A 27,225-nucleotide genomic window follows, 5' to 3' on the forward strand; every position below is an offset into this window, starting at 1 on the left:
CTTTCAATTCCCTTTTTTTTTCCTCATCAAGACTGTTCAGCCTTTCCCTGTGCTTCCTGCATTCATGCCTTCGCCATTATAGAAATTCAAGCATGCTACATTATCTAGATGACTTATAGAACTTGCATCATACAGGATGTGAATAGCCCAGCTGTGTGGTCAAGGCTAATTGTACCAGGGGTGCAAATAGTCACTCCGTTCTCATTATTTATGTCTAATTGTACATATTAATATTACAGTAAGAGTGAAGACCTTCAGCAGTTGCAGTTGTTTTGAAGATTCTCACAGAGTAAGCCTGGCATGTCACCTGTGTCAGCTGTGTAGAGTGGGGTGATAGAGAGATCACATTATAAAGATGCAGTTGCACGTCTGTGTGTGTGTGTGAGGGGATATGAACACGTCTGCATAGCAGTGTTTGTGTCTATGACTGTGCATCAGGGTGAGTGTATTGGAGTATGTGTGTTTGTGGTTATTAGTGTATTCTGTGTATTTGTCTCTAGATGTCTGGGTTTCTGCGATTTAGTCTGGATGTGTGTGTGTGTGTGTGTGTGTGTGTGTAAGCTGCAAATCAAACACAACAGGGGTGAAGTCTTTGCACTCTCTTAAGTTATGCCCGGGGCAGAAAGAAAGAGGATAAGAGAGCGCTACCGGAGGGAGAGGGCACCAAGCTGATAGGCAGCCTATCAAAGCACTGCTGCTTCAAAGGCTCCACATTGAACAACTGGCCCCAGAGTGCAGGGCATTTAGGCAAACTCTTTGGGAAGGAGGTCTTTCAAGTTAAGGGAAAAGGCACACTGCATTTCCCTGGGATCAGGCTCATGTTTTGTTATTGTGATGTGCAGATGGTTCTGAATTCACTAGCTCTCCTGATACCAAAGTACATTCATGTAAGTGTATTGCATATTCAGATACTTAGAAAGTCAAACAAACTGAATATTCAGAGTTGAGTCATTTGGGAGATTGTTACACAGTGGAACTGGTATGATGCTCTGATTTGTCATATGCCAGGTAATTACCAAAATAACTTCAAAGCTGTCTGTACTGATGCAGATGTGCATATATCACAGTGTTATGAACTGTAGCACTGTGTGATCTTATTACAGTGAGCTATTTACAGTATGAACTATGCTTGCTCTCATGCACTGTATTTGCAATGTTGAGTTATACTCTAATAATGAAGGCTCCTACCATTCCCTTACTAACTTTGTTGTTATACAGTAGCACTATTCGATAGATCATGGTTTTATTATGAGTTTGGGTTAATCTCAAAGGACGCTCCTGTTTAATAACCCTGTATGTACGTGTTGTTATTTGTTGTTTGTTCTTGGGCTGTGGTGTGTTGCTTTAGACTGTTTAGGCTGTGGAGTGTTGGGTGGTGCTGTTAAGCAGTTGACAGGCGTTTCCTCCTCTCCAGCCGGATCCAGATGCCGTTCTCGGGCCGCAGGATAAGCTCTCCCATTGGACGCAGCTCCTCCCTCGACTGACATGCCACCACGTCAAAGTAACGCAAGATGGACGCTAGGATCACCTTCTCCTCCATCAAGGCAAACCGCTGACCTGTCACATGTCACCAATGGACACACATAAGTACTGAAGGATCTGACAATGAGCATATAGGTGCACTGATACACAACTGTGCGCACTGACACTCACACGCTAAGCATTTGAGCTCAGGTTACAACAGGTTACAACACTATAGTAAATTCATTGTTAATTTGGTCAAACTTCACACCCTTAGATTTGGAAGCAATCTGAGTCTCAGAAAACAATAACAATAGTCACTATCATTTGGGTCAACTGAGCATTTGAAATCAAAAAGTATGTTTCATCCAAACATGCACTTAAATGCATATTAAGCTACAAACCTAAGACACTAAAAATGAGCATGCAGTGTATGCTTTCCACATCTTGTATATGTAAAGAAGTGTAACCAAATAGATAAATAAATCATGCACAGATAAACCCCTAGAGTGGGTGGGTATCTTTCACAGGGCTTACCAATGCAGTTGCGGAGTCCAGCGGAGAAGGGGATGTAGGAGTACGGGTGCCTGCCCACACAGTTCTCAGGCAGGAAACGGTCCGGACGGAACTCCTCCGGGTCCGGGAAGAAGCGTGGGTCACGGTGGATGGCATAAGTGATGATGATGGCATTAGTGCCTTTGGGCACTTTGAAGCCATCTGAATGACAGGAAGGAATAATGTGCATATGCATTTGATGGTATTGGTGTGTGTGTGTGTGTGTGTGTGTGTCCAGCATCACTCACTGATATGTGTATCCTCACAGATGCTGCGGGCGAAGAAGGGCACGGAGGGGAAGAGCCGCAGCGCCTCCTTTATCACACACTCCAGGTACCGCAGCTTCTTCAGGTCATCCGCATTGATTGGACGGTCCGACTCACCTGTGACAACAAGTTGCTGTGTCATGTGTGTCATGTCCCTGCTGCTGAGATCCTTAGCACTACTACTACTACTACTACTACTACTACAACACACATGTACACATACATACTTACTCATACATCTGTGTGCACACATCATCTTCCTATGTGTTATCCATGTAACATGCACGCGCACACACACACACTGACTCAAATATACAATATGCATACATCGACCATCTGTCTACTTACTGTATGCCTAATTCAGAAGGCGCAAGTAATTTATCAAAAATATTAAAGGCATCCATCAGTTTAGTTTTCAAGGTGTTATGAGCCAGGTCACTAATGGGGACTGGGGGACGAGAGTGCCAACAGAACTACATTCCAGCCAACTAGGGCCACAGGAGCAATTTCCAGTACCCAGCCAAACCAAGTTTCAGGTAAGAAGGACTTACAGTTCTTAAACCCTATATGCTTTGAAAATGGCACAGACAGAAGACCTCTAAATGCATCTGAGAAACATTGCCTCTGCTCTGCTGATATAGTTTATGTCTTCTGTTACAATATCACAACTTTAAGAATGTACAGATACACAACACACCACAAGACAAAGAAAGCAGACATAAGGTAATACATTTCAACCTTCAAACCTTCCACTGCCTGTACTCAGTAGACAATCCTTATCACAGCTGTAATACTGCCTGTGATGTATACCTCAATTTGGACTCATGACAGTAACATATGCAAAATATCAAGCAATATTTATTTACCTGTAGGGATGGTTTTGTGTGTGTGTGTGTGTGTGTGTGTGTGTGTGTGTGTGTGTGTGTGCTCATGTGCGTGTGTGTGTATATTCCTACCAAACACCTCCTGCAGTTCTTGCTGGACTTTGCGCTGCACGTCTGGGTGGGAGCCCAGCAGGTGAACGGCCCAGTTCATAGCGGCGGCTGTCGTGTCGTGACCCTACCAGCGGGGGAGTGGGAGAGAGCTTGTAAGAGATGAATAACCATTAGTTTTCATCAACACCATAACAGTGCCTCTGCTCAGAGTTTGGCCATGATTACACACTGGTCATGATTAACATGATACAGCATATGTTAGGGAAAAAAGAAAGACAGAAACAACACCTCCATTTGGTCACCCTTATCCAGGCTCCTCGGACAGGGCTTAATCCAGCAGAGAGCACCTATAGCCTGTTAGGAAGCCACTCTAACAGATCAGCATGATTGAAGTGATTTGGTTCATGAAGGGAAAGTAATTATTTGCTGTGATGGTACAGTATGTTGTGCCGTCTTGCCTAGCTATGACCATGGAAACTAGGGCTGCAGCCATCGATTCTTTTTGTAATCGATTAATCTAGCACTTTATCGATCGATTAATCGGATAATTTTTTTTTGCATTTTTAAACAACCAAACACATAATTGCAATTTACCCATTTAGTGTTTTTAAGTGTCAGTGCCATCAATTCAATAATGTTCAAAATGCTCTCTGTAAAATTGCAGCCTCTTGTGCATGACTTAGCTGGGCGAACAAAGCTGCCCATACTATGTTGTGAAGTGCTGGGAGGGAGAACAGGGAAAGCAATTTAATGTATTAATGTGTAGCCTACATCAAGTTTCATGCTGTAATCTAGACCTGACATCAACATAAATATCTGTTTTATGTAGATTTCTACACCTGCAGCATTTACCATTAGGCTACTAACAAATAATTTTACCATTAGGCTACTAAAAAATAGACAGAAAACAACACCTCCATTTGGTCACCCTTACCATTAGCCTGCTAATCTATTTTAAATTATTTAAATAACTATAAGACTATTAGGCTACTAACAAATAATTTTACCATTAGGCTACTAAAAAATCATTTCTGGGGTGAGCCTATTTGCTATGGTAACCTAGCAACCTGTGTGTGTGTGTGTGCACGCGTGCGGTGCGTGAGGAAAGATGAGGGCAAAGATCCTTGATCCGCTTTAACCCTCTCTGATTAGGGTGCATGCATGTGTGTGAGGGGTTCTTTTTTAGGCATACTGTCTTGCAATTGAACGTGAATAAGTTTACTTACTTAAAAACATCAAAGCTAAACAAGCTATCATGACATCGCTACAAATACAGTATGGTTTTAAAATCAGCCAACATCAATGTAGGCTATAGGCTACGTAGATAGATGATAGATAGGCTAGATAGATTGATAAATAGCCTAGCCTACTTTATTGACGCTTGGTGAAACAGCATGGAGTGGATATTTACTGTAGGTTCAGATGCTTGTTCTTTTCCTTTTTGAGTATGTAATGATCCCAAAACTTTACTTGAAAACTTTAGACATTCTCTGCCATTTATGGATATATTGACTCCGCCATCGCGCCAGCTAAATTCAGAATGTACGATTCACGCGCTAGTGGTGTGCTTCCTGGTCCGTGTGGAACAATCAGATCCCTGCGCGTATAGTGCGCGTCATAGAAATTTAACGAGGCTTCGAGGCAGGGTTTTTGCCTCGAGTAATTTTTGTAATCGAGTTATTCGAGTAACTCGATAAATCGTTTCAGCCCTAATGGAAACGTGCGCAGTATCTCACGCAGTAACAAAAGATCATGTCCACATTGCTCAGCATTATTGTGACACACTTAGATCATCTAGAGCTGGAGGATTATTTCCTTGTCTTCTTTTCCCCTGCTTACTATAATTTGTTTCTAAAGAGTGTGAATTGTCAGTCAGCACAGACACACTAATGCAGAGGGTGTTTGGTTGAGTGCTGGTGGGCACTCCTGAAGTGCTTGTCTAAAGGACTTCATCCATCGTTCCAGTTGTGATGCTAAACCCATTAGCCTGCTAATCTATTTTAAATTATTTAAATAACTATAAGCTCACTTCAATGCTATGAATATTTAAAATTGAGAAATGGAATTAAAAGTGGTGTGTGTGTGTGTGCATTAATACAATATTTCTGTGAATATGGAACTACTATGGAAGGCAGAAGTATCATTTAGGCCATCTTTTGTGCTTATGAGAACACAGACATGGAGTACAGAATAACATAGAAATATCTACTCTTTCCAGTTCGGTGGTACTTATAAAAAAAGACAAATAATAATGGCCTCATAGAGCATGAATGAGATGAGGAAAATACACAAGTGTAGTAAATACTTAGATCTGCATGTGTAGACCAGATGTTTAGTACAGTATATGTATGGACTTCCTACTACCCTCTGCCCTAGCCCACGCACCTCAAACATAAAGGTGTCCACTTCCTCCTGGATGTCCCTGTGGGTGAGCTTGTTGCCTTCCTCATCTGTGGTCTTCAGCAGCATGTCCAGGAAGGCCCGCCTCTTCCTCCTGCCTTGGTCCGATTCGCTGTCTGACTCAATATATGTGATATACTCCGCCCTCTCATTAATCACCTGTAGGGCATTAGCAGGTTGCAGTCAATGTGAAGAAAGTGTGCTTGAGTGCAAACAACAACTTTTGAGTGAAGATGGAATATATAATCAGGTAGACAACTGGTCACTTGGCACACAAAGGTTGTTTCAGCAAACCAGAAGTAGGTCAAACGTACACATACACATTTTTACTCTATATGAAATCACGGTCTAGGTCAGGGGTGGGCAAACTTTTTGGCTCAAGGGCCACATTGGGTTTTGAAAATTGGCCGGCGGGCCGCACAACAAACCCCCACCCCCCTACGGCTGGGCCCTCTCACAGTTTTTAAATGGTCAGTAGTGGGAACTACTGTTGCCTTCATGATTTCCTTTTAAAACTTTCTTATAAGAAGGAGATATCAATTATCAACAATCACAAGCCAGCTGGAACCTGCGGCTCTCTCTCCCTCTCGTGAGTGCAGACGCGTTCCCAATTAACTCTTAGTTATCTCCTTTGCAGCAGATCTAACGTGAACATTATGCAATCCATTTAACTTTATTTAACATGATGTTTTGACATTGTAAACGTTATCTAAGGAGAGTGAAAAGCAGTTTGCAGTAAAGCTAACCTCTCTATCGCAGGAAAAAAATAGGGAGCAGCCTGATAACTAAATGAAATGCTCGGCGGGCCGGATGAAAGTGCTTGGCGGGCCGGATTGCCCACCCCTGACCTAGACCGTTGGCACTCTCAGCATCTTTCGCAGTTTGCCCACCCCTGGTCTAGGTTATATGGCAGGACATGAAGATTAGATAAGATTCAAATTTCTCACACACGCATTCCCACTCACACTCTCTGTGAAAGAATGAAGGACTCTCAGGCTCTTGTCGTGTTCCTTGCCCTCCCCAAAAACGTTGTACATAAAATCTGGCCAAAACCAGGGCATCCTCTGTCTCCGGGTGATGATGTCACTCATTCTATAAGCATACAGGTAGATTAGATCATAATTCATATTAGTCCCACAGCAGTCTGTAACATCAGGTGGACCATAATGTAAACGTGCTTGTTAGGAACTGCTGAATGTTATCAACAATATAAACCAACATGTCAGTAACAATGCATCTGTTTGGTAACTGCATATGTAAGGCCAAAATAATAAATCATTTGTACAATGTTAATGTGGATAATTTGCATTCAAATGTATCAGATTTATTTATCATCATGTTATTCAGTGAAACTTTATGAATGACTCAACTTTTCTACTACCTGTTAATTTTTCAGCTCTGCAGAAACTCTCCTGAAGCTGTGCTGTGACAGACAGCCTTTAATGAGGTGAGTCTGTGCCCTTTACTTCACTAAAGAGCTTCAGGCAACATAACAGAGCCACTGGGTCGCCATAGAAAACCCCTGTGGGTCCAATGTTCCTGTTTGCACTGGCTCCGATCGATAGTGCTGACTCACGAGCTTCCAAACTGATCTGACACATAATTGGCATTTTTTTGAGAGGGAGAGCAGGCAGTGAACTGCTCAGCACACATGGCCCTCCTCTGGCCCCAACGTTCCCAACTGTTAGGGAGGCTTGTTTGAGAAGTGGCTCACCTTGTCCACTAGCAGATTAGCTATTGGAGATGTCTAGTTATTGTAAAAAAAATATTGGTAAAACTTTACGGTAAGGGTACATGAATTATCATGAATTCATGCATGAATTAATTCATGATTTATGCATTACTTCATTCTTTTATATCTTATAAATCATCAGGAATTTACATGAGTTCATAGTCTCTCATTAATGACCTCATTCATGAACAATACATCAACTAAAGCATTAGGCACGGTGGGTCCATCGTTATGGTTTATAATAAAGTGTGAACAATGGCATGTGCTTAGAGAACTGCACAAGTTGTGTTCAAATCAGAATTTGAGTAGTGATGACTACATTTTTGGCAGATAAAGAAATCATCATGATCATTCTTAATAAATCCTAAATCATAATGATGTGCTCACCATATTTAATGCTTTAGTTGATGTGTTGTTCATGTATGAGGTCATGAATGACAGACTATGAACTCATGTAAATTCCTGATGATTCATGAGATGGTAAGAAATGAAGTAATATGTAAATCATAAATTAATTCATGCATGAATTCATGATGTACCCTTACCGTAAAGTGTTACCAAATTATTTCCAGTAGATGTGAGATAATGATCTGTCTGCTTACTGAATTAAATGTGTTGCAATGTGATCAGGGTGCTCATTGCTACGGTTCATTAGGTTGGTTTCCAAAACAACCCTCCATTTCTCTGGTGACTATAATACCCACCTGTACACACAACGCACATATTCCGAATCATAGTTACTTTGGGCGTAGATTTTCTTCCCCATAGCCGTTTCTGAAATAGATTTATAGGTATATTTATATATAATGTTACCCCCTCACAGGAACACGTACACTTTCAGAGACTGCCAAAGGTCAGTCTCCCATGACATAGAACACAGAGAATACATACCATACCTCAAAGCTCTGTATGTATGAACAGAATCTCACCACAGATAATGTCCAGGGCACAGAGTGTGATGTGGTTGAAGCAGTTGAAGGGTCCTTTGCCTGCCTGCTTGTCCAGTTTCTCCACCAGAACCTCGGCCTGTTCGTTCATCACCTCCAGAAACTCAGTCAGGATGGAGAAGTGGAAGGTGGGGGTCAGCATCTTTCGGCGCCGCCGCCATTTGTCCCCAGTACTACACATTAAAGGTGCACTATGAGTTCCTGCATGGTTTCAGCACGATTTCATTTTTGTCTCAAATCGTAAGCATCTCTCATTGATCCGCTAGCTGCCTACCCCTGAATACACTGTGAAAAAGCCCGGTCTTGGGAGACAACACAGGGGCCATAAACATCAAACAAACACTACAGTAGGGGCACAGGCTGTGCAGCAAAATATAACAAACCACGTTCCAGCCAATCACCGACATCAACTACACATAACTCAAACCTCAATCACTTGTAATACGAACATATTTCCTACAACTAGGTGAGATAATTGGCTATGTATACTGAAGTTCCACAGTTAGCTAGCTAGCAAGCTAACCGTTTTACATTGGAGAATATTGAGCTAAATTTGTCCTCAACATTGGGTATTGGAAACGAATTAGGTTGGTAATGTACATAGTTTCGACATCAGTCGGTTACATTCTTCATAACCATTGTGTTAGTAAAAGGATTGAATGTCCTGTGATATAACTAGATGTAACATGTGACTACTGGATGTCTTTCCCATTGGAATCGATGACATGCTAGCAGATATATGTATCTTTATGACAACGATGCGCCGTTAGTACATGGGGGGAGAGGCGAGCTTGCTCTGTTTTGTTTGGTATTTACACAAGTGACACAAGAAACTCATAGTGCACCTTTAACAGAAAGGAGCTGAAGTCTGTAAGATTGATGCCACATATAGCATAGCGCACTATGTAGTGTTTTGAATTAAGTCTTACTGTATATCTGCATTGTGAAACAAAGACAATGTGGCAGATGTAAGAGCATGGGTGTGTGAGAGTGACAAAGGGTCACTCCACGTCAGCTACCACAGGTTACTCTATACAACCACAGGTGGCAGTGTGGTGACTCTATATAAAACATATTGATGTCAATGGGGCATTTTGCCCATGTTCAGGGTGGAAAATAAAAAAGAAAGATTTGAATAAGACAAGTCAAATTGGTGTTTTCAAAAAGAAGGGATCATTGAGAATAAGGAAAAACATATTTAAAAAATCTTTGTATATTCCCACAAGGTGTTTGGGTGCTCTGATAATGATAACCAAAATTATTTTTCAGACTTGTGAGGTCTGCTGTTCAGACCCTGAAGGGATTTATTTTCTGTTCATTGCTTTTTGTGAGAGTGTTTCTACTTATCTCAGTAAGGAAAATAAACCAAGAGCCTATGTTGAGTACAAATATGTCTTCTGAAGGCTTAAACAGAGCCCAGCCAAAAACTCCAATAAAACTTGTATCAACTTTGAGGGACAGCTATGACCATGCAGGATTATCCAGACCAAACGTGATGATTTTGCTACATACTATTCCTATTTATGTACCACCATGCAAAATTTGAGCCTCCTACATGGTTTAGTTCTTGCGCTGTGGGCTTGTGAACTTTGACAAAAAAAAGAGGCTGGACAAAATCGACACCCCCTCCCCCTGTAAAACTGGCTGTATCATGGAAAGTATTGATCTTACATAAGAGTAATTTTACAGTGTGTATCCTGGGTAACATAGGTACACCTGGTAATTTTTTCAGAATTTTTTGAGACCTAAGTGCGTGGGCCCTGGTTGAATTGACGTGGAATGACCCCAAAGAAAGATAGGGAGAGAATCAAGAGGACATACCACAAGTACCAGAAAAAAGGATAGCAGTGGCAACTATCTACAAAATGCACCAAACAGGGTTAGGTTAGTGCTGTATTCTATAATATATTAGAAATACAAATATAGTTGCGAGCAGCAATTAGGGGTGAGGGGACCAAGCAAAGGTAGTCCAGTAGGTAGACCAGTAGTGTTACATACAGTATATATCTATATATATATATATATATATATATATATATATATATATATATATATATATAGCGCATTAAGTAGTCACAGCAAGTTCAATGTCAAACAACCCAAGATTGGTTGAGATAAGGTAATTTCCTGTTGGGCGGCTTAGCCACCAATTCTGATTGGCTGTTACGGGTGAATGCTTTTCTCAATTGTGTCTTTTGTCAAAACTAATGGACTGATAAGGTATGGTCTGAAAAAGGTCTGCACCACTGTGGGACCTCCCACAGTATTTCCAGACTCCACTACTAAGTTTTAATTCATTCAATTTAATTCATTATAACATCAACAGCTACAGGCCAAAATGCATTGTTGATAATTGCAGCACCCCATAGAGGTCAAAGGTCACCAAAATTCTTGAGTGTCCTCCCACGAGTTTGTGACCTGTGTAAATTTTGTTTCGCTTTTGATAAAATTCAATATGGAAGAAAATCCATCAATTTTTGAAAATCGGGCAAACGGGTCAAAAGTTATGTTCATGAACTCACGTCCAACTTCACAGCTTTGCTACTTAGCCCCCAATAATAGGGAAGAAAATGTAGAAACACAATGGGGCTTTGCTGCTTGGCCCCCAAATAGACGAATAGAATGCGGCATGAGTACCTGGTCAGAAGGCCTGTTCCAAGCCACGGGTGAAGGAACTTGTAGGCATAGGCCTTGTCCATGTGAACAGGGTTGTTCAGCACAGTCTGAAAGACATCAGTTCATTTCAGATGATGCCACTCAAGACAATGAAAATCAAATTGGTAGTATACTGTAATCCTATGTTTCAACTACTCTAATTCATCTCAAGACAATGAAAACAAAATGGTAGTATAATCCTCTATTTTAACTACTCTAATTAATCTCTGTCAGTGTATCACTAAGGTCATGAACGGATTATGAACTTTTGGGCTCCTGGGCCCAGTTGTATTAAAGGAGAATTCCGGTGTGATATTGACCTAAAGTGTATTGAAACATGATACCGAGTGTGAACGTATGTCTCATAGCCAATCTCGGCTTGTCCCCTGCACTCCAAAATCTGGCGCTAGTTAGCCGATGCTATCAACAGCTTTTTCAATAGTGTTGCTTCGGCATCGGGCTAGCCATGCAAATAAATCACTGATTTACACCCATTTACGAGGCTCAATGTATCTCCACACTTCATTAGTAGACTTCCAAGGGCTCTGACATGTAAAACGAGACATTGAGAACTTTGAAAAAGCACTGTAATTTGTAAAAAAACTGTAAAAAAAGTAATTTGTTTGATGTGATTTCCTGTATTCTGGTGCATTTTGGGAATGGCCAATAATTTAATTCAATCAGATTCATAGCCTACATCCTGATGTGTTGATATTGAGGCAATGATTCCATCCAAAGGCTTGGGCTTCAGGGCCCACTGACCCCTTGGGCCCCTGGGCCTGGTAGGCCCGGTAGGCCCGTGCAGTAATCCATCCCTGACTAAGGTGATCCTGGACACCAGGGGTCAGGGGAGTTTATTGTCCTATCAACATTGCAGTGTTATACAACAATGTCTTCATTTGAGGTGTAACTGTGACTCAGGATGCGTTGTTAAACCATAAACATGGGAGGGGCCATCGTGGCCTACTGGTTAGCGCTTCGGACTTGTAACCGGAGGATTTGCCGGTTCGATCCCCGACCAGTAGGAACGGCTGAAGTGCCCTTGACCAAGGCACCTAATCCCTTACTGCTCCCCGAGCGCCGCTGTAGCAAGAAAACTCACTACTCTAGGTTAGTGTGTGCTTCACCTCACTGTGTGTTCACTGTGTGCTCTGTGTGTTCACTAATTCACGGATGGGATAAATGCAGAGACCAAATTCCTTGTATACGGAAGTATACTTGGTCGAGAAACCTGATTTACAGTACATTTACATTTACAACATTGGGTCAAGTATAGTTCAATTAGATGATCAATAGAAGCCACATACCTCAATAGTCTCAGCATGAAACAAGAGGAGAAATGGCACAGGGCCAATCCAGACTTTGAGCAGCGGTGTATCCCGGAACTGGACTGTGTAGCCAACCAACTGGCAGAAGAAGTCTGAAACGAGATCATAACCAATGAGAGGAAAATCAGCAACATCAAATAGGAACTCAGATCTGGTGGGAGTGATGCCACAGCCTGGAGAGAGAGGGGGAGGGGGAGGGGGAGGGGGGGGGGGGGGAAATAAGATCTAGACATTTACATAGACGTTGCATTTACTTTTGATGACTAACACTGGTATAAGTAACGGTATAAAGCTTATACCAAGCTTGCATCGGTGGGCAGACTGGGCACCCATCTGGCACAAAATTATGATTTTTAATGGGTCTTCTTCGGTCAATGCAGCAATCCTTCACTGTGAAGTACTTCACCATACAGCTGCAACTACATGCACTCTTCTCCCTCTTCTTCAAGCTCCTCCACCTCATTTCCCCATCTGGTACTCTTCTAATTTTACCAACCAACCAACCAACCATCCCTCTGCTACTTTTTTGATGTCTTCATTTCAATCAGATTCTTTACCCATCAATGTATATGCACTTGCTCTCGCTCTGCACACTACATAGTAAAATCAACAGTGTTCAATTAACTCTTTAAAAGTTGATAACACTATTCTAAACATATATGTTCCAAAATGTTAATGTATGTTCCCATTAAAGAAATTATCCGGAGTAAAATGCACTTTAGATCAATTTACGGATGGTTGGGAGTACATACGTTCAGTTGACATCAAAATCATGTCATTCGGATGTGTTTTGAGAAAGTTCGATTTTACCGTTTTTAGTCAAAACTCGTTAGCCTGGAAGTGACCAGGGCAAGTCATTTCGCCGCTACAAAACGCTATTTTTATACCTCTTCTACAGTTCCAAACAACATTACACTTACGTGGTAGTGAGTAGAGGGTCCCTAAAGCCAAACCGAAGTATCCCGAGGTCTTTATGTGGTCGGATAGAGAGTCCAGAATGAATTTCATCCTTTCCGGAAATGTTGCTGCTGCTGCAGCTGGCGTCTTTAGGGGAAAGTCCGTAGGAGTCGATTGCCAAGCACGCTCTGGAAATTCACAATTTCGTTGCCGTTTTTTTTTTTTTAAAAACATAGTCCAGTATTTCTTTCGAAATTGAAATGAAGTTGTATGGACTGGACTATGTTTTTTTTTTTTTTTTTAAACGGCGACGAAATTGTGAATTTCCAGAGCGTGTTACTCCACACTCGGCAATCGACTCCTACGGACTTCCCCTAAAGACGCCAGCTGCAGCAGCAGCAACATTTCCGGAAAGGTACTGGCTTGATGAAATTCATTCTGGACTCTCTATCCGACCACATAAAGACCTCGGGATACTTCGGTTTGGCTTTAGGGACCCTCTACTCACTACCACGTAAGTGTAATGTTGTTTGGAACTGTAGAAGAGGTATAAAAATAGCGTTTTGTAGCGGCGAAATGACTTGCCCTGGTCACTTCCAGGCTAACGAGTTTTGACTAAAAACGGTAAAATCGAACTTTCTCAAAACACATCCGAATGACATGATTTTGATGTCAACTCAACGTATGTACTCCCAATCATCCGTAAATTAATCTAAAGTGCATTTTACTCCGGATAATTCCTTTAAGTGTTAAAGGGAAACTTGGCAGGATTTCCCCCTCTGCTGGAGAAATTGTGCATAATGCTATTTCAAACTGTGGAAAAAGGTAATGATAAAGCACATGGATTTGTTTACAAGCTAGCAAAACGGTTAGCATAAGTTCGGCAGACAATGTGGATGTTACAAGGTAAGAAACGCGATTTAAAACGTTTCTCAGTTCTCTTTCCGGGACGGTAGTCTCAATGTTGCAAGGCCCCCTAGCGTCCCCAATGTCCGCCTGGGGACGCTAGGGGCAGCTGGGAAAGTCACCATTTTCACCGGAACAGGTCATTTAACCATCCAAATGATTTCTAAACGGGATTATTACGTTGAAATAGTTGCCAAGTTCCCCTTTAAATCTAGAACCTGTTATGGTCTTCAGATGAAAAATGGGTTATCTAACACTTAGTGAACTCTTTGAAATGTACCTCTTCAAATGTTACATTGTGATTTTAGATTGTGTAATTCATTTAGATTGTGTAATTCATTTCTTCCTCTTTCTCTCTGGCATCCCTCATCCTATCATCTCTCTTTCTCCCTGTCCCCACCACCTCACCTCTGGCATTGGATTTGAATTGCAGTGCATTGCCGATCAGCGGGTATGTTCCGTCTATTCCTGGGATCATTTTCATCTCTTTCCAGTTGCGCATGTAACTGCTCAGGAGCTTATAGGTGAAGTACGAAATCAAGGTCATGATGGCAGCCACCACCAATGAGGCAGCCGTGTACAAGCCCACAACCTCAGCCATCTCTTGAACAAAGAGCTAGGCAAGAACTGGAAGCAAGCTCGTCCAGTGATGGAGGACAACTGAGTGCGCTACTTGGTTGTACCACTCATAGCGTGTTACTGTAGCTTTCTCTGACCTGTTGCCCACATAGTGCTTTTCCCCCTCCTGCAACCGAATAATTATTAGCCAATACTTTCAGGTCAGTTTTGTACAAATGACCTTTGGAATCAAGTTCAGATAGACTCTGATTAGCAACTGAAATCTGTCAGCTTCATTCACTTCACCACACACACAATATCGCTCCTGTGCTGCTGTCTTACCATTGGCAGAGTATCAGAGCGTGATACAAAAGATGGATGAGATCAGATATTTAAAAAAGTAATAATCAATTAAAAATGAATAATGGTCTATGGGCTACTACTCCAAACAGGGGATCAATCAAATGAAGAGATGAGAAACATTCAAGGTGTAACAGTATGCTTTAAAACCAAACACATTGATTTCATGTCACCCAGAACATTTCTGGAGGACATCTCTGCATATGCTCTAATATATTCTAATGGTGGACCATTCATGCAAACTGTCATGCATATGTATTCTGTTTAAACTTGGGTTCAGTCAGTATTGCACAAACAACTCTCTAACCCAGCCTCCTCTTCTTGAGGAAGGAGAGCCATAGCACAGTCTTGGCCGTGCAATCACGTTGCCACGGCTTTGCCCTTTGGCCATTTACCACAATAGGACTAGGAGAGCTGTTGTTCAAGGAGAGAGCACAGAGTGTGTTGTCTGAGAGAATGCATGATCGGAATACATGCAGAACTGCTGTATCCATGTAGGCTATACTTTTTTATTATACGGCTCTTCACAATGCTACGCTCTATTGAATTGTACGACGGAGTATTAGGGCCACACATGAAGAAAAAAATATTTTTTGCCATGTCGACATTAAACTTGACATTTCGAGAATAAAGTTGAAATATCATGTCGACTTTAATCTCGACGTGTCGACATTAAACTCAACATTTTGAGAATAAAGTTAGTTTGGAGAGAGAATGACCACTCGGGACGATTGAAAGGGAGAACGAATTAAACATTGCAGTTTTCTTTGAGTGCAACAATGATTAGACATAGGTACGACGGAGTATTAGGGCCACACATGAAAAAAAAAATATTTTTTGCCATGCCGAGATTAAACTCGACATGTTGACTTTAAAGTTGCCATGTCGACATTAAACTCGACATTTCGAGAATAAAGTTGAATTATCATGTCGACTTTAATCTCGACGTGTCGACATTAAACTCAACATTTTGAGAATAAAGTTAGTTTGGAGAGAGAACGACCGCTCGGGACGATTGAAAGGGAGGACGAATGAAACATTGCAGTTTTCTTCGAGTGCAACAATGATTAGACATAGGTACGACGGAGTATTAGGGCCACACATGAAAAAAAAAATTTTTTTGCTATGGCGAGATTAAACTCGACATGTTGACTTTAAAGTCGCCATGTCGACATTAAACTCGACATTTCGAGAATAAAGTTGAATTATCATGTCGACTTTAATCTCGACGTGTCGACATTAAACTCAACATTTTGAGAATAAAGTTAGTTTGGAGAGAGAACGACCGCTCGGGACGATTGAAAGGGAGGACGAATGAAACATTGCAGTTTTCTTCGAGTGCAACAATGATTAAACATAGGCCTACATCATGTGGACAAAACATAGAACATATTAACCTCCGTTGCTCAGCCAAATGCTTTCCTGTTATCACTGAGTTACAGGCGATAAATGCGATGGTCAAAAGTAAACATCATTAGCGGTTTATTTATTTATTGTAGGCCTATTATTATATAGTGTTTTTCATCTAAAGGTTCAACTTCATGCTTATGCACTAGACTAGGTATACTAAGTGCTCCCCAATCCCAGACTTTCACATTGCATGTTTGTTTGTAATTGATGCAAACTGCTAAATGTCTATGGAGGGACGAATGAAGCTGTCATCCCGACCAGGCAACCCCATGTATTCTAAGTAAATGCACACATATTCCCTCACGGGATCAAAAGAGTATAGGCCTATATACTTGTACATATCTGTTTATAGCCTCCTATATGTATTGCAGGTGAGACATGGAAAAGCAGTTTTAGAAAAAATAGTTTTGCCATGTTAACCTGAGTGACGGCCTGTGGGTCATGAAGGGCAGATATTTGGATGTGCGGTGGCCTTACCCACGTAAAACAGAGTGAAATAACATTTTGTAGCCTACTATAGAAACATTATATCATTGGAAACATGTATTATTCTAGCTATATAATAGTGCATGGTATAACCGCGAAATACAGCGATTCACGATGACGGCAATGAGTAGACGCAATCTATCTGAATACCTACAATCTAGCAGTCTATCTGAAATAACACCTATTTGAAGTAGGCCTATTATTCATGTCACATATTGTGTGTAAGTGTAGGCTACATGAAACTTTATGCTATGTTTAAACTTTATTTCGAGTTTAATGTCCGCATGTCGACTTTAAAGTCGACACGTTGAGATTAAAGAAGATATCAACTTTGTTCTCGAAATGTCGAGTTTAAAGTCGACATGTCAAGTTTAATCTCGCCATGGCAAAAATATTTGTTGTCTTCATGTGTGGCCCTAATACTCCGTCGTAGACTTGAATGGGATTTCCCAACGTTCTACAGTAAATTATTTTAATTTATTACACGGCTCTTCATAATGCTGCTTGAATGGGCCTTCCCAACGTTCGGTGGTCTGCAGAGATCGGACTCCTTCTGTGTCACTCTTTGGACATTGATCGGTGCTTAGAGATGAGTGTCAGATGGGAGTCATATCTAAGATGGAGTCATGTTTAGCACAACAGTTACGCTTGGGTCCCAGCTGATGTTGCAAAGTACTGACACAAGCTTGTTATCCTTTTCTTCCCGTTCCAGAGTTTATTGCAGAGAAACACAGATGTTTCAATGCTGTGAGAAGAGTGTTTTACAGTTCCGGTGGGAATGTGTATCAGTCTCTATAGACAGTCCAATTCCTCTAGTGTCTTGATGGAAGAGAAAACACAGTGGACTTCGCCCTGGAGAAACATTCTCCGGTGAATTGAAACGGCAATTACGTGAAAGAAGAGTGAAAGAAAAGGAAGAAAAAAAAAAGTGGAACGCTTGACGAGACCTTCACACATTCGTCGACCCCAATCAAGAGCTGGTCGTTCCAGCGGCATTCCCGACAAAATCAGCATGGTTGCCACGGAGACGCTTCTCCCAAAAGGACATTCTGAGACACTCTCAATCGCAGTCCTCACCGACACCAACCCAGTCTCACGTCTGAACGTGTCACTGTCACTATAATTAATCTATTGGGACGTGTTGTGTAACACGTTTCCTTGTTAAAAAACGTGTTGAGCAGGACGTAATTATCGTGTTACTATAACGTTGTAGTGAATGTGACCGGCATAATTCACCTTTGTTATTAAGTGTGGTTCTACACACCGTTCATATTAAACACAGCACTTTGTTCTGTCTGTAGTTACTTCATGTAAGTATAACTGTTCAGGGACTGTGGTCCCTTTAAATGTTATGAATGTGTGATGACGTGTAGCCCCATGCCTGTTTTGTTGCTGGACAGCGCCATTTTAGTTTTCAGTGTTTTTCCTATCAAAATAAACGACACACGCATTTGTGTGCTCAACGTGAGAAATTGTCTCTTGCGATTTACTGCAATTTCCACACTGGTGACCCCTACGTTAATCTGCTGGACGTATCCAGAGACACGACACGACCATGACCGCGAACGCTATTACCCTCAAACTCCCCGAATTCTGGGAATCGTCGGCATGGTTTGCCCAGACTGAAGCGCAGTTCGCGTTGCGTGAGATCACCACGGATACAACAAAGTACTACTACGTTGTGTCGGCTCTCGGAAATTCAACAGCATCCAGAGTAGTGAGTCTTCTTAAAAACCCTCCGGCAACTGAGAAGTATATAGCACTCAAAGCCCACCTGTTGAAAACTTTTGAACTGTCAGATGCTGAGAGAGCCAGCAGGCTTTTCTCCCTTCAAGGACTGGGTGACAGCAAACCATCTGAGCTCATGGACCGTATGCTGGATCTCTTGGGTGAGCACAGACCCGATTTTCTTTTTATCCAACTTTTTCTGCGTCAGCTGCCTTCCCAAGTCAGGGCTGCACTAGCCAACACCACAATCACTGACTGTCGGAGGCTGGCTGAAGAGGCTGACAAATTCTTCCTGGCAAGTCAGGGACATTGTGTGGCCGCGCTTTTTCCCGCACACATCGCTCCTGTGACGCTGGACGACTCCACACTCTTCTGTCTTCTGGCCCCCAACAGTCTTCAGGCTTGTGTTTTTATTATGCCAAGTTTGGACCCAAGGCTAACAAATGTCGTTCGCCGTGCAGTTTCGGCGGGTCGGGAAATGCCAGGGCCGGCGCTCAGTAGTGGCCATGAGCGTCAGCCGCGTAGGCAGGCTGCTTTTCATCCGTGACAGCATCTCCGGACGACGTTTCCTGTGCGACACGGGAGCACAGAGGAGCGTCCTGCCTGCATCCCGTTTGGACATGTGGACTGACCGCCATGGCCCCCCTATGGAAGCTGCCAGTGGTAGCCCCATCCGCACGTATGGAACGAGGTACGTTGAATTGTGTTTCGGAGGACAGCGGTTTGGCTGGGACTTTGTTACAGCAAAGGTTGCCGTTCCCCTACTCGGAGCCGATTTTCTGTGTGCACATGGACTGTTGGTAGATGTTAAGAACCCCCGTTTGATTGACGCCATCACATTTTGTTCTTATACGTGCACGCTCAGCGGGACTGACTCCATACGACTTTCTAGCATGCTATCAGCCTCAGATGACTTCCACCATCTACTTGCCGAGTTCCCAGCGCTCACTCAGCCCACTTTCTCTGCATCCGCTGTGAAGCATGGTGTGGAGCATCATCTCGCCACTACTGGTCCACCCGTCTACGCTCGCGCTTGGCGCCTCGACCCGACCAAGCTTGGCGTTGCAAAGGCTGAATTTGCAAACATGGAACGCCTGGGTATAGTCCGTCGATCCGACAGCCTGTGGGCATCACCCCTCCACATCGTCCCCAAACCGGGCGGCGGCTGGCGCCCGTGTGGCGACTACCGGCGGCTTAATGAGGCAACAACACCTGACCGATACCCAGTCCTGAACATACAGGATTTTTCAGCTCACCTGGCTGTTTTGCGGGGACCTACCTTTTCTTTTTGTGTACCTGGATGACATCCTCGTAGCGAGCACGTCCAAGTCTCAACACCTGGCGCACCTCCGAACACTTTTTGAGCAACTTAGCCAACACGGGCTAATTGTCAACCCCGCCAAGTGCCAGTTTGGTCTCTCCACCGTTGACTTCCTGGGACACAGAGTCACTAAGGACGGTGCAGTCCCTCTCCCATCAAAGGTGGAGGCAGTAACAAAGTTCCCACGCCCGCTCACTGTCAAATCCCTGCAGGAGTTCCTCGGCATGTTGAATTTTAACCACCGCTTTATGCCTCGAGCTGCTCAGCTTATGCGGCCCTTGCACGAGGCCTTGAAAGGTAAGCCCAAGCACCTTGTGGACTGGTCAGAGAGCAGGGACAAGGCTTTTGCTGCCACTAAGGCAGCCCTGGCGAATGCCACCATGCTGGCGCATCCTTCTTCAACAGCCTCCATCGCCATCACCTCGGACTACGCTGTCGGTGCTGTCTACGAGCAGTGGGTAGGCGGGGCCTGGCAGCCGCTGGCTTTCTTTAGCCGTCAGCTGCGTCCCAGCGAGCGTAAGTACAGCACTTTCGACCGGGAGCTGCTTGGTCTCTACCTCGCCATCAGACATTTTCGTTCCCTGCTGGAAGGTCGACACTTCACTGCTTTTGTGGACCACAAGCCACTGACTTTTGCCATGGCCAAGGTGGCTGAGCCGTGGTCCGCCCGCCAGTAACGCCATCTGTCCTACATTTCAGAGTTCACTACAGACTTGCAACATGTTGCTGGTAAGAACAACTACGTGGCGGACTGCCTGTCACGGGCTGTGGCGGGGGCAGTCCATCTTTGCTTTGATTACCACCGCATGTCAGCAGATCAGACCACAGACCTGGGCGTGCAACTCCTGAGGACCTCAACTACAGGGCTGCAGATCGAGGACGTGGTTTTTGGAGATGCTGGCACCACGCTCCTGTGTGACGTCTCCACAGGCAGTCCTCGGCCAATCGTTCCCACAGGGTGGAGACGACAAGTTTTTGATGCCATCCATGGTCTCTCCCACCCAGGTTCGAAAGCGTCACAGAGACTGGTTGCAGCAAAGTTTGTCTGGCACGGCCTCAAGAAGGACGTTAGGGACTGGACTAACACCTGTGTTGAGTGCCAACGGGCCAAAGTACACCGTCACACTAAAGCCCCGCTAGAGTTGTTCCCGGTTCCAGAGAGACGTTTTGACCATGTGAATGTAGATCTGGTCGGCCCTCTGCCATCTTCTCATGGTTTCACATACCTGTTAACCATGGTTGACAGGACCACCCGCTGGCCTGAGGCTGTGCCACTGACGTCTGTGGCGACTGTTGAGATGACACGGGCATTTATCGGAACCTGGGCTGCTCGTTTCGGCACCCCTTCGGATATATCCTCTGACCGAGGCGCGCAGTTCACGTCTGAGCTGTGCGACTCTCCATTGACCGCCTCAAACCGGCTCACTTGGATGAAGCCAGGCCCGTTGACCTGGCCCAGCCTCCACGACGCGGACGGCTTCCAGCTCTGCCCCCACCCCCTACTCCCCTCTCTCCCAAGCCTCCCACACGCCATGCCCCACACCCGTGTCATGACGGGACACCTGCCGCATTTGGGTCTCATCGACCTCCGGTACAGCACAGCCGTTGTGGACGGTTAATACGCCCACCTCCCCGTTGACTGTTGATTTTACTTCTGATATGGTGAATTCTGGGGGGACGTGTGTAGTGAATGTGACCGGCATAATTCACCTTTGTTATTAAGTATGGTTCTACACACCATTCATATTAAACACAGCACTTTGTTCTGTCTACTTCATGTAAGTATAACTGTTCAGGGATAGTGGTCCCTTTAAATGTTATGAATGTGTGATGATGTGTAGCCCCATGCCTGTTTTGTTGCTGGACAGCGCCATTTTAGTTTTCAGTGTTTTTCCTATCAAAATAAATGACACACGCATTTGTGTGCTCAACGTGAGAAATTGTCTCTTGTGATTTACTGCAATTTCCACAACGTTGTATTTTGCTTTCAATGAGCCAACAAAACCACGTCATCTGTCAAAAAAGCCTGACCTCACAAAATGGCGAGAATGTTAGGCTATTTGATGCTTTTGACGTGCAGTTTCACACTCTTAAGCCTGCTTTGAGTTGTGGGTTAGAAGGAGCCACCTTCTAGCTAGCAGTTTTAGAAGGCTGAACCCCAGAATCCAGAAACAACATTCTCGCCATTTTGTGAGGTCAGGCTTTTTTGACAGATGACGTGGGTTCTGTTGGCTCGTTGAAAGGGAAATACAACGTGATAGTAACACGATAATTACGTCCTGCTCAACACGTTTTTTAACAAGGAAACGTGTTACACAACACGTCCCAATAGATTAATTATCGTGACAGTGACACGTTCAGACGTGAAACACACACAGACATTTATTTGGGTTGGGTGTTCATCTCTCCGGCCCTGCTGCGCTCTTATGCGGATGTGTGTAAGCACTGGGGCCACTTCAAACCAGAACTTTGAGTCAAGTGCGAGCTATTTTCAGACCTCTTCCCTCTGCAGCTCTCCTCTCTCTCATTCTTGCTCTCTCTCTCCACACACACACACGTAAGGGATAATGTATAGAACGCCGGTCATTGTCGGGAGATAGGTCCCAACAGGGCGAACCCGACGCGCAGCCGTGTAATAAGCAGCCGTGTAATAAGCGGGATCATTTTTTTTTTTTACAGAAAAACAAATAGTTATGCCCAGAGCTATATAAAGGTAGAGTTGCGACAATGGGTGTTCAAAATTCGTTAAGGTCACGTGGTTCATGTAAACTTCAAATAGTTCCCGGAAGTGATTGACAATGGATTAGAATGCATAGGCTACTGTTCAATGATAGACGAGACACGATTTTGGGTAATTGACAGTCAATAAATGCATTGATATACAATATTTATAACACAGTGTAATTATGGTGTAAACTATGTAGTTATCCTACCATTACAACAATATTAAATTAAATTCCAGACCTTATCTTAGCCTGCTATATAAGGTGACCTTTTTTCCGTCCTTTTACGTATGTGTCACTTGATATTTTTCTGTACAAAATCAAGACAGGAGATTCTTTAGAAAACGCAATTCCACCCACCCCATAAGTGTATCTAAATTATCGCTATACAAAATAAATGACCTCGTACAGTGACTCGAAAAGCTGTAAACAGTGTTTTTGAGACTGCGTGTAGCCTACAAAAGCGTATGGAGCGCCTGTGAAATTTTGATTTTGCAACGAGAAACTGTAACACAGCTAGTCTAAACATTAGTTGTTTGAGTTTTCTACCCCGCGTTTCCTCTGGTAGTTACTGATCTGAGCTAATGAGTGAATTACCTAGCCAAGCTTATATCGTCGCGGGAGAATAAAAAAAGTTTAAACGTTTTTAACATCCCCAGTGTAATGGTGGGCATTCTAAGTTAACCGTAGCATTAGGCCTACCTGTTTAGTAACCCCATGGTAATGCGAGTGATCATAATAAAATATAAAACGTGACATGTAAGTCCTTCGATAAATAACCAGGCTATGAACTCACAAACATGAACAGCATTTTGTCATCGTTTGTCATTCACCGTGCTGTGAACAGCATTAAGATGCTAGGCTAAAGAGCTTGAGATTCAGACTGTGGCCTGGGGATGGGGATTTTACACGATCCTTCATCACTGGGCTAGTGTGCCCTGCTGTGTTAATATGACCGTGCTGATGCTAACAGCTGCAGCTCCCTCAAATCTAGGTTCTCTCATGCATATTAGGCTAGCTTTTGCCAATGAAAATTAATGCAAAAAAAACAACAACAAAAAACAGTCCCGCTCCTAACTGAGGAAACGTTTACGTTACCAACAATGTTAAGAACAAACTCAGTTTCACTGCTGCAAGTACAAAGTTGTGCAAGTAGCTTTGTGATAACAAAATCTTACCTTTTATGTGTTTACTCCACTGAAAGTTATCCACATATCAAACGATTACATCCACAGTTATGGAGGAATTGTTTTGGGGAAGCAGTTGCACTTTATCCCACTTTTGCTGCCCTTTTTAAAATTAAACCACTTAAATCCATAGCCTAGATGAGCATTGCGCATAACGTTACAACTATGTTGACATGATGGTAAAGCTAAATGCCCAAGACACGTCACGTCATAAAAGTTGTAGGCTACAAACGCAAAAACTTAATGACAGCTCGTTCGTGGTGTTGCCTAGTGCTGCCTAATTGAAATGGTATAGGCAAGGTTTATCTTATATTAGGTTATTATGTGTGGCACATTTATTGGGCTTTAGCCTCTTTTAATTTATTTGATAAGGAACTGATAAAAACTGAGCAGCAGAAAAGCTGTCATAGTCGATACATAAATAGTTTATTATTATAATTAGGTTATTAATACTATTACTTTACTACTATTAGCCTACTGTTGTTACTGTTATTATTATTATTATTATTCGGATGAGCCAATAATGTAAATCTGAGTCTGAAATGTTGGCTACAAACAGTCTGTAACTGCACTGCTGCTATTATAAATTGTTAACTTTTGGGAACTATTTGAGGCTTCCATTAGCCGCCATTGTTGAAATAAAATGGAACATTAGCGTCAATGGAGTTTTCGCAACTCTACCTTTATATGGCTCTGGTTATGCCACTTCGAAAGTTTGTTTAGATCCAGTGATTCTGCCGTCATGGAAACGCTACGTCACACTTCGGGACTCTATTGAGTCTTATTATACGGCTCTTCACAATGCAAGTAGAATGCTCCATTGACTTGAATGGGATTTCCGAAAGTTCTAGCGGTCATTATTTCTTGGGAAAGGACCTCTGAAAACAAGAATGACCACTGTCAATGGCAACGGAGTTTGTGCTTGGAACTTCGTTCAAAAGTGAAAGCAGACGGTTGATCAGCTGTCTTCTAAAGAATGTTTGATTCAAGTTCAGCGTGTGCTGTTGCGAACTATTTGTTTCTCTGTAAAATCCACGATGAAACCAGAGACGGTTGATAAAGCATTTATGTTGGCTGACTACCGTATGCGACACATAGGGGGAGCCGCAGGCTTGTCCAGTAGGCTGTCTGAATATTATATACATTTTTTAAGTTAGTTTCAGTATCCTGTCTCCAAGTTTACAGTTATTCAATGTAACCTGTTACTTTCTTAATGTGGTTGGTCACTGTTACTTAACCTAGGCTATTATAAATGCTATAGGCAAAACACTAACAGAGGATGCAGTAAAATATTCAAAACATAGATCTGTTTAATTAACTGTCTCCGAGGTGACTTAGTTTTGATAGGCCTATCCTACAAAACAAATTCCGAGTTTTCCATAAATAAATCAACTACTGACTCACTCAACCCCTAAAGAGGTCATATGTGGAACACCCATGTCCATCCTACAATGAGCATACCTTGCAACGCCTTAATTAAACAGTGCCTCGATATAATAGGCTAAGTAAGCAAAGCCATGTTAAAATGTGATAAATAGACTGTTTGTCGTATGTAGGCCTACCTCGTCCGTTTGATTTGAAGGAGAGTGCATTTCCCACTATCGGATAAGTCGGACTTAGTCCTGGTATGGGCGCGAGCTGTTTCCATTTGCGTTGGTAACTGCTGAGCCTCAAATAGGCAAAGCCAGTAAGTATACTTAATATAACAACATAAACAATGGACACATGTACCAATTCCCTAGTGTCCACTGGCATTATTGGTAGCTGACTGCAAGATTGGCTTCGGACTGGACCTCTACAGCGCTGCTGTGCATCACTAGATGAGAGAGCTCTAAAACCAGTTCTCACGCCTCCGTGCCCTGCTCCGGGATGCACCTCGCATTCAAATTAGGGGATAGACTCAAATGCTGTCTGTGAAAGGTAAGCAAACCACTGAAGAATGTCACACCTCATAGATTATTGGTAGATTATTGATCCATATTTTAATGTTTGAAAACCGCTTTCTTAGCAATGTCTTCATATCATCATCTTCTATTCACAGGCAGAGCTTCTGTGTCTAAGAGGTCCAACTCTGAGCCTGTGGTGAACATTTCATGCAGTGCTGGGAAAGTGGAGCTGACCACAGGCCCTCAGGTCTCCTCTCATCATGCCGACTCTGGTCCACGTGAGGAGAAGTTGATCAGTAGCTCCCATAAATGATGTAAGGATGAATTCCTCTCCCCAGTTTGTCCTGAAAAGTAGAAGGGGCTTCTCTTCTCTGTGGCCCAGGCTCAAATGTGGGCAAACTGGAGGAAGATGTGAAGAAACTGGACCAAATGCTTTAAGCTCTTCTCATCTAAGGTCATTGGTTAGCTTAGTGACTGCTGACAGATGCTAACATGTAAGTATTAAAGGGACAGGTCTTCCAAGATATAGGGGGGGGTGCTAAGTATTGAACGCATCAACATGCTTTTCAGTAAGTATACTGTACTTCCAGTGAGGCTATTTGCATGACATTTTCAACAGACATTGTTAACTCAGGTAATTCACACTTATAAAAGAAGTCCATAAATAAAGTTACGTGCAATAAAGTGGAATGACACAGGAAAAAAGTATTGAATTTGCTTACTGAAATGTCTTAAATACTTTGTGGAAAAGCCTTTGTTTGCAACTTTAAATGAGCTTTGACGTGTTTTTCTTCAGTAATGGAGTCGTGCAAGATGAGCGTGCATAGAGGCCATGGCGGTGGAGTGCATTACCTATGATTTTCTTTGTAACAATTGTACCTGCTTCCTCCAAGTCTTTCTGGAGCTTTCTCCAAGTGGTCCTTGGTTTTTGGCCATTCTTTACAGATTCTTTGAAGACCAACTCTTAAAGCCCATCTTTTTACTCTCACGTCTGCAGCTCTCTCCAAGGCCTTCTGCCTTAAGTAGAGATTTAGTTCAGGACATGGACAGAACCTCCCATGCAGGCTAGAGCAGTTTTAGTCCACCAGCACGAAAAGACAAGCACTATATGATAGAAAAAAAAAGAAAAACAAAGGTTCCGTGTCATCCTTGTGGAGCTACGTGTCTCGGTAATCTATGACACAAAATCACTGAAATAAAAATAAAAAATCCGGAAGAAAAAAAAATCAGACTAAACCTATATGACCGTGCTTCGCTGCGCAGCAGTCATAATATTGGATTACATTTGCTCGTCAAGTGTCACTGTTTCCATTGAAATAATAGGATTTTTATAAGCCTTCTTATTAGTCGACAGACTCCACATCTTCTCCATTAGGTAGCAGTATGCTTTGGACCTACATCTCATTACAGGACACCTATTACAGGGCACCAATCAAAACTTTTCTCATCTGTTGATAATCGTTGGTGGAACACGCAACCAGTTC

General features: G+C 42.9%; 1 protein-coding gene across 2 annotated transcripts; it reads right to left on the reverse strand.

Moving 5' to 3' along the window:
• Positions 1–204: 204 nt before the first annotated feature.
• LOC121720560 (cytochrome P450 4V2) lies at positions 205–25,680 on the reverse strand. Of its 2 annotated transcripts, none has more exons than XM_042106822.1 (11): positions 25,418–25,680; positions 12,259–12,371; positions 10,934–11,019; positions 8,279–8,469; positions 8,054–8,123; positions 6,583–6,709; positions 5,603–5,776; positions 3,239–3,341; positions 2,265–2,399; positions 1,999–2,178; positions 205–1,557 (listed from the first exon to the last, which is right to left on the reverse strand). In XM_042106822.1, exons 1-11 carry the CDS (start codon positions 25,608–25,610, stop codon positions 1,382–1,384), a joined length of 1,548 nt encoding a protein of 515 aa, XP_041962756.1. In that variant the 5' UTR covers positions 25,611–25,680; the 3' UTR covers positions 205–1,381. The 2 variants fall into 2 exon arrangements, with proteins under 2 accessions (XP_041962756.1, XP_041962747.1); XM_042106813.1 differs by lacking the exon at positions 25,418–25,680 and adding an exon at positions 14,491–14,810.
• Between the last annotated feature and the right edge of the window lie 1,545 nt (positions 25,681–27,225).

Source organism: Alosa sapidissima, chromosome 1, assembly GCF_018492685.1.
Source record: "Alosa sapidissima isolate fAloSap1 chromosome 1, fAloSap1.pri, whole genome shotgun sequence".
NCBI lineage: Eukaryota > Metazoa > Chordata > Actinopteri > Clupeiformes > Clupeidae > Alosa > Alosa sapidissima.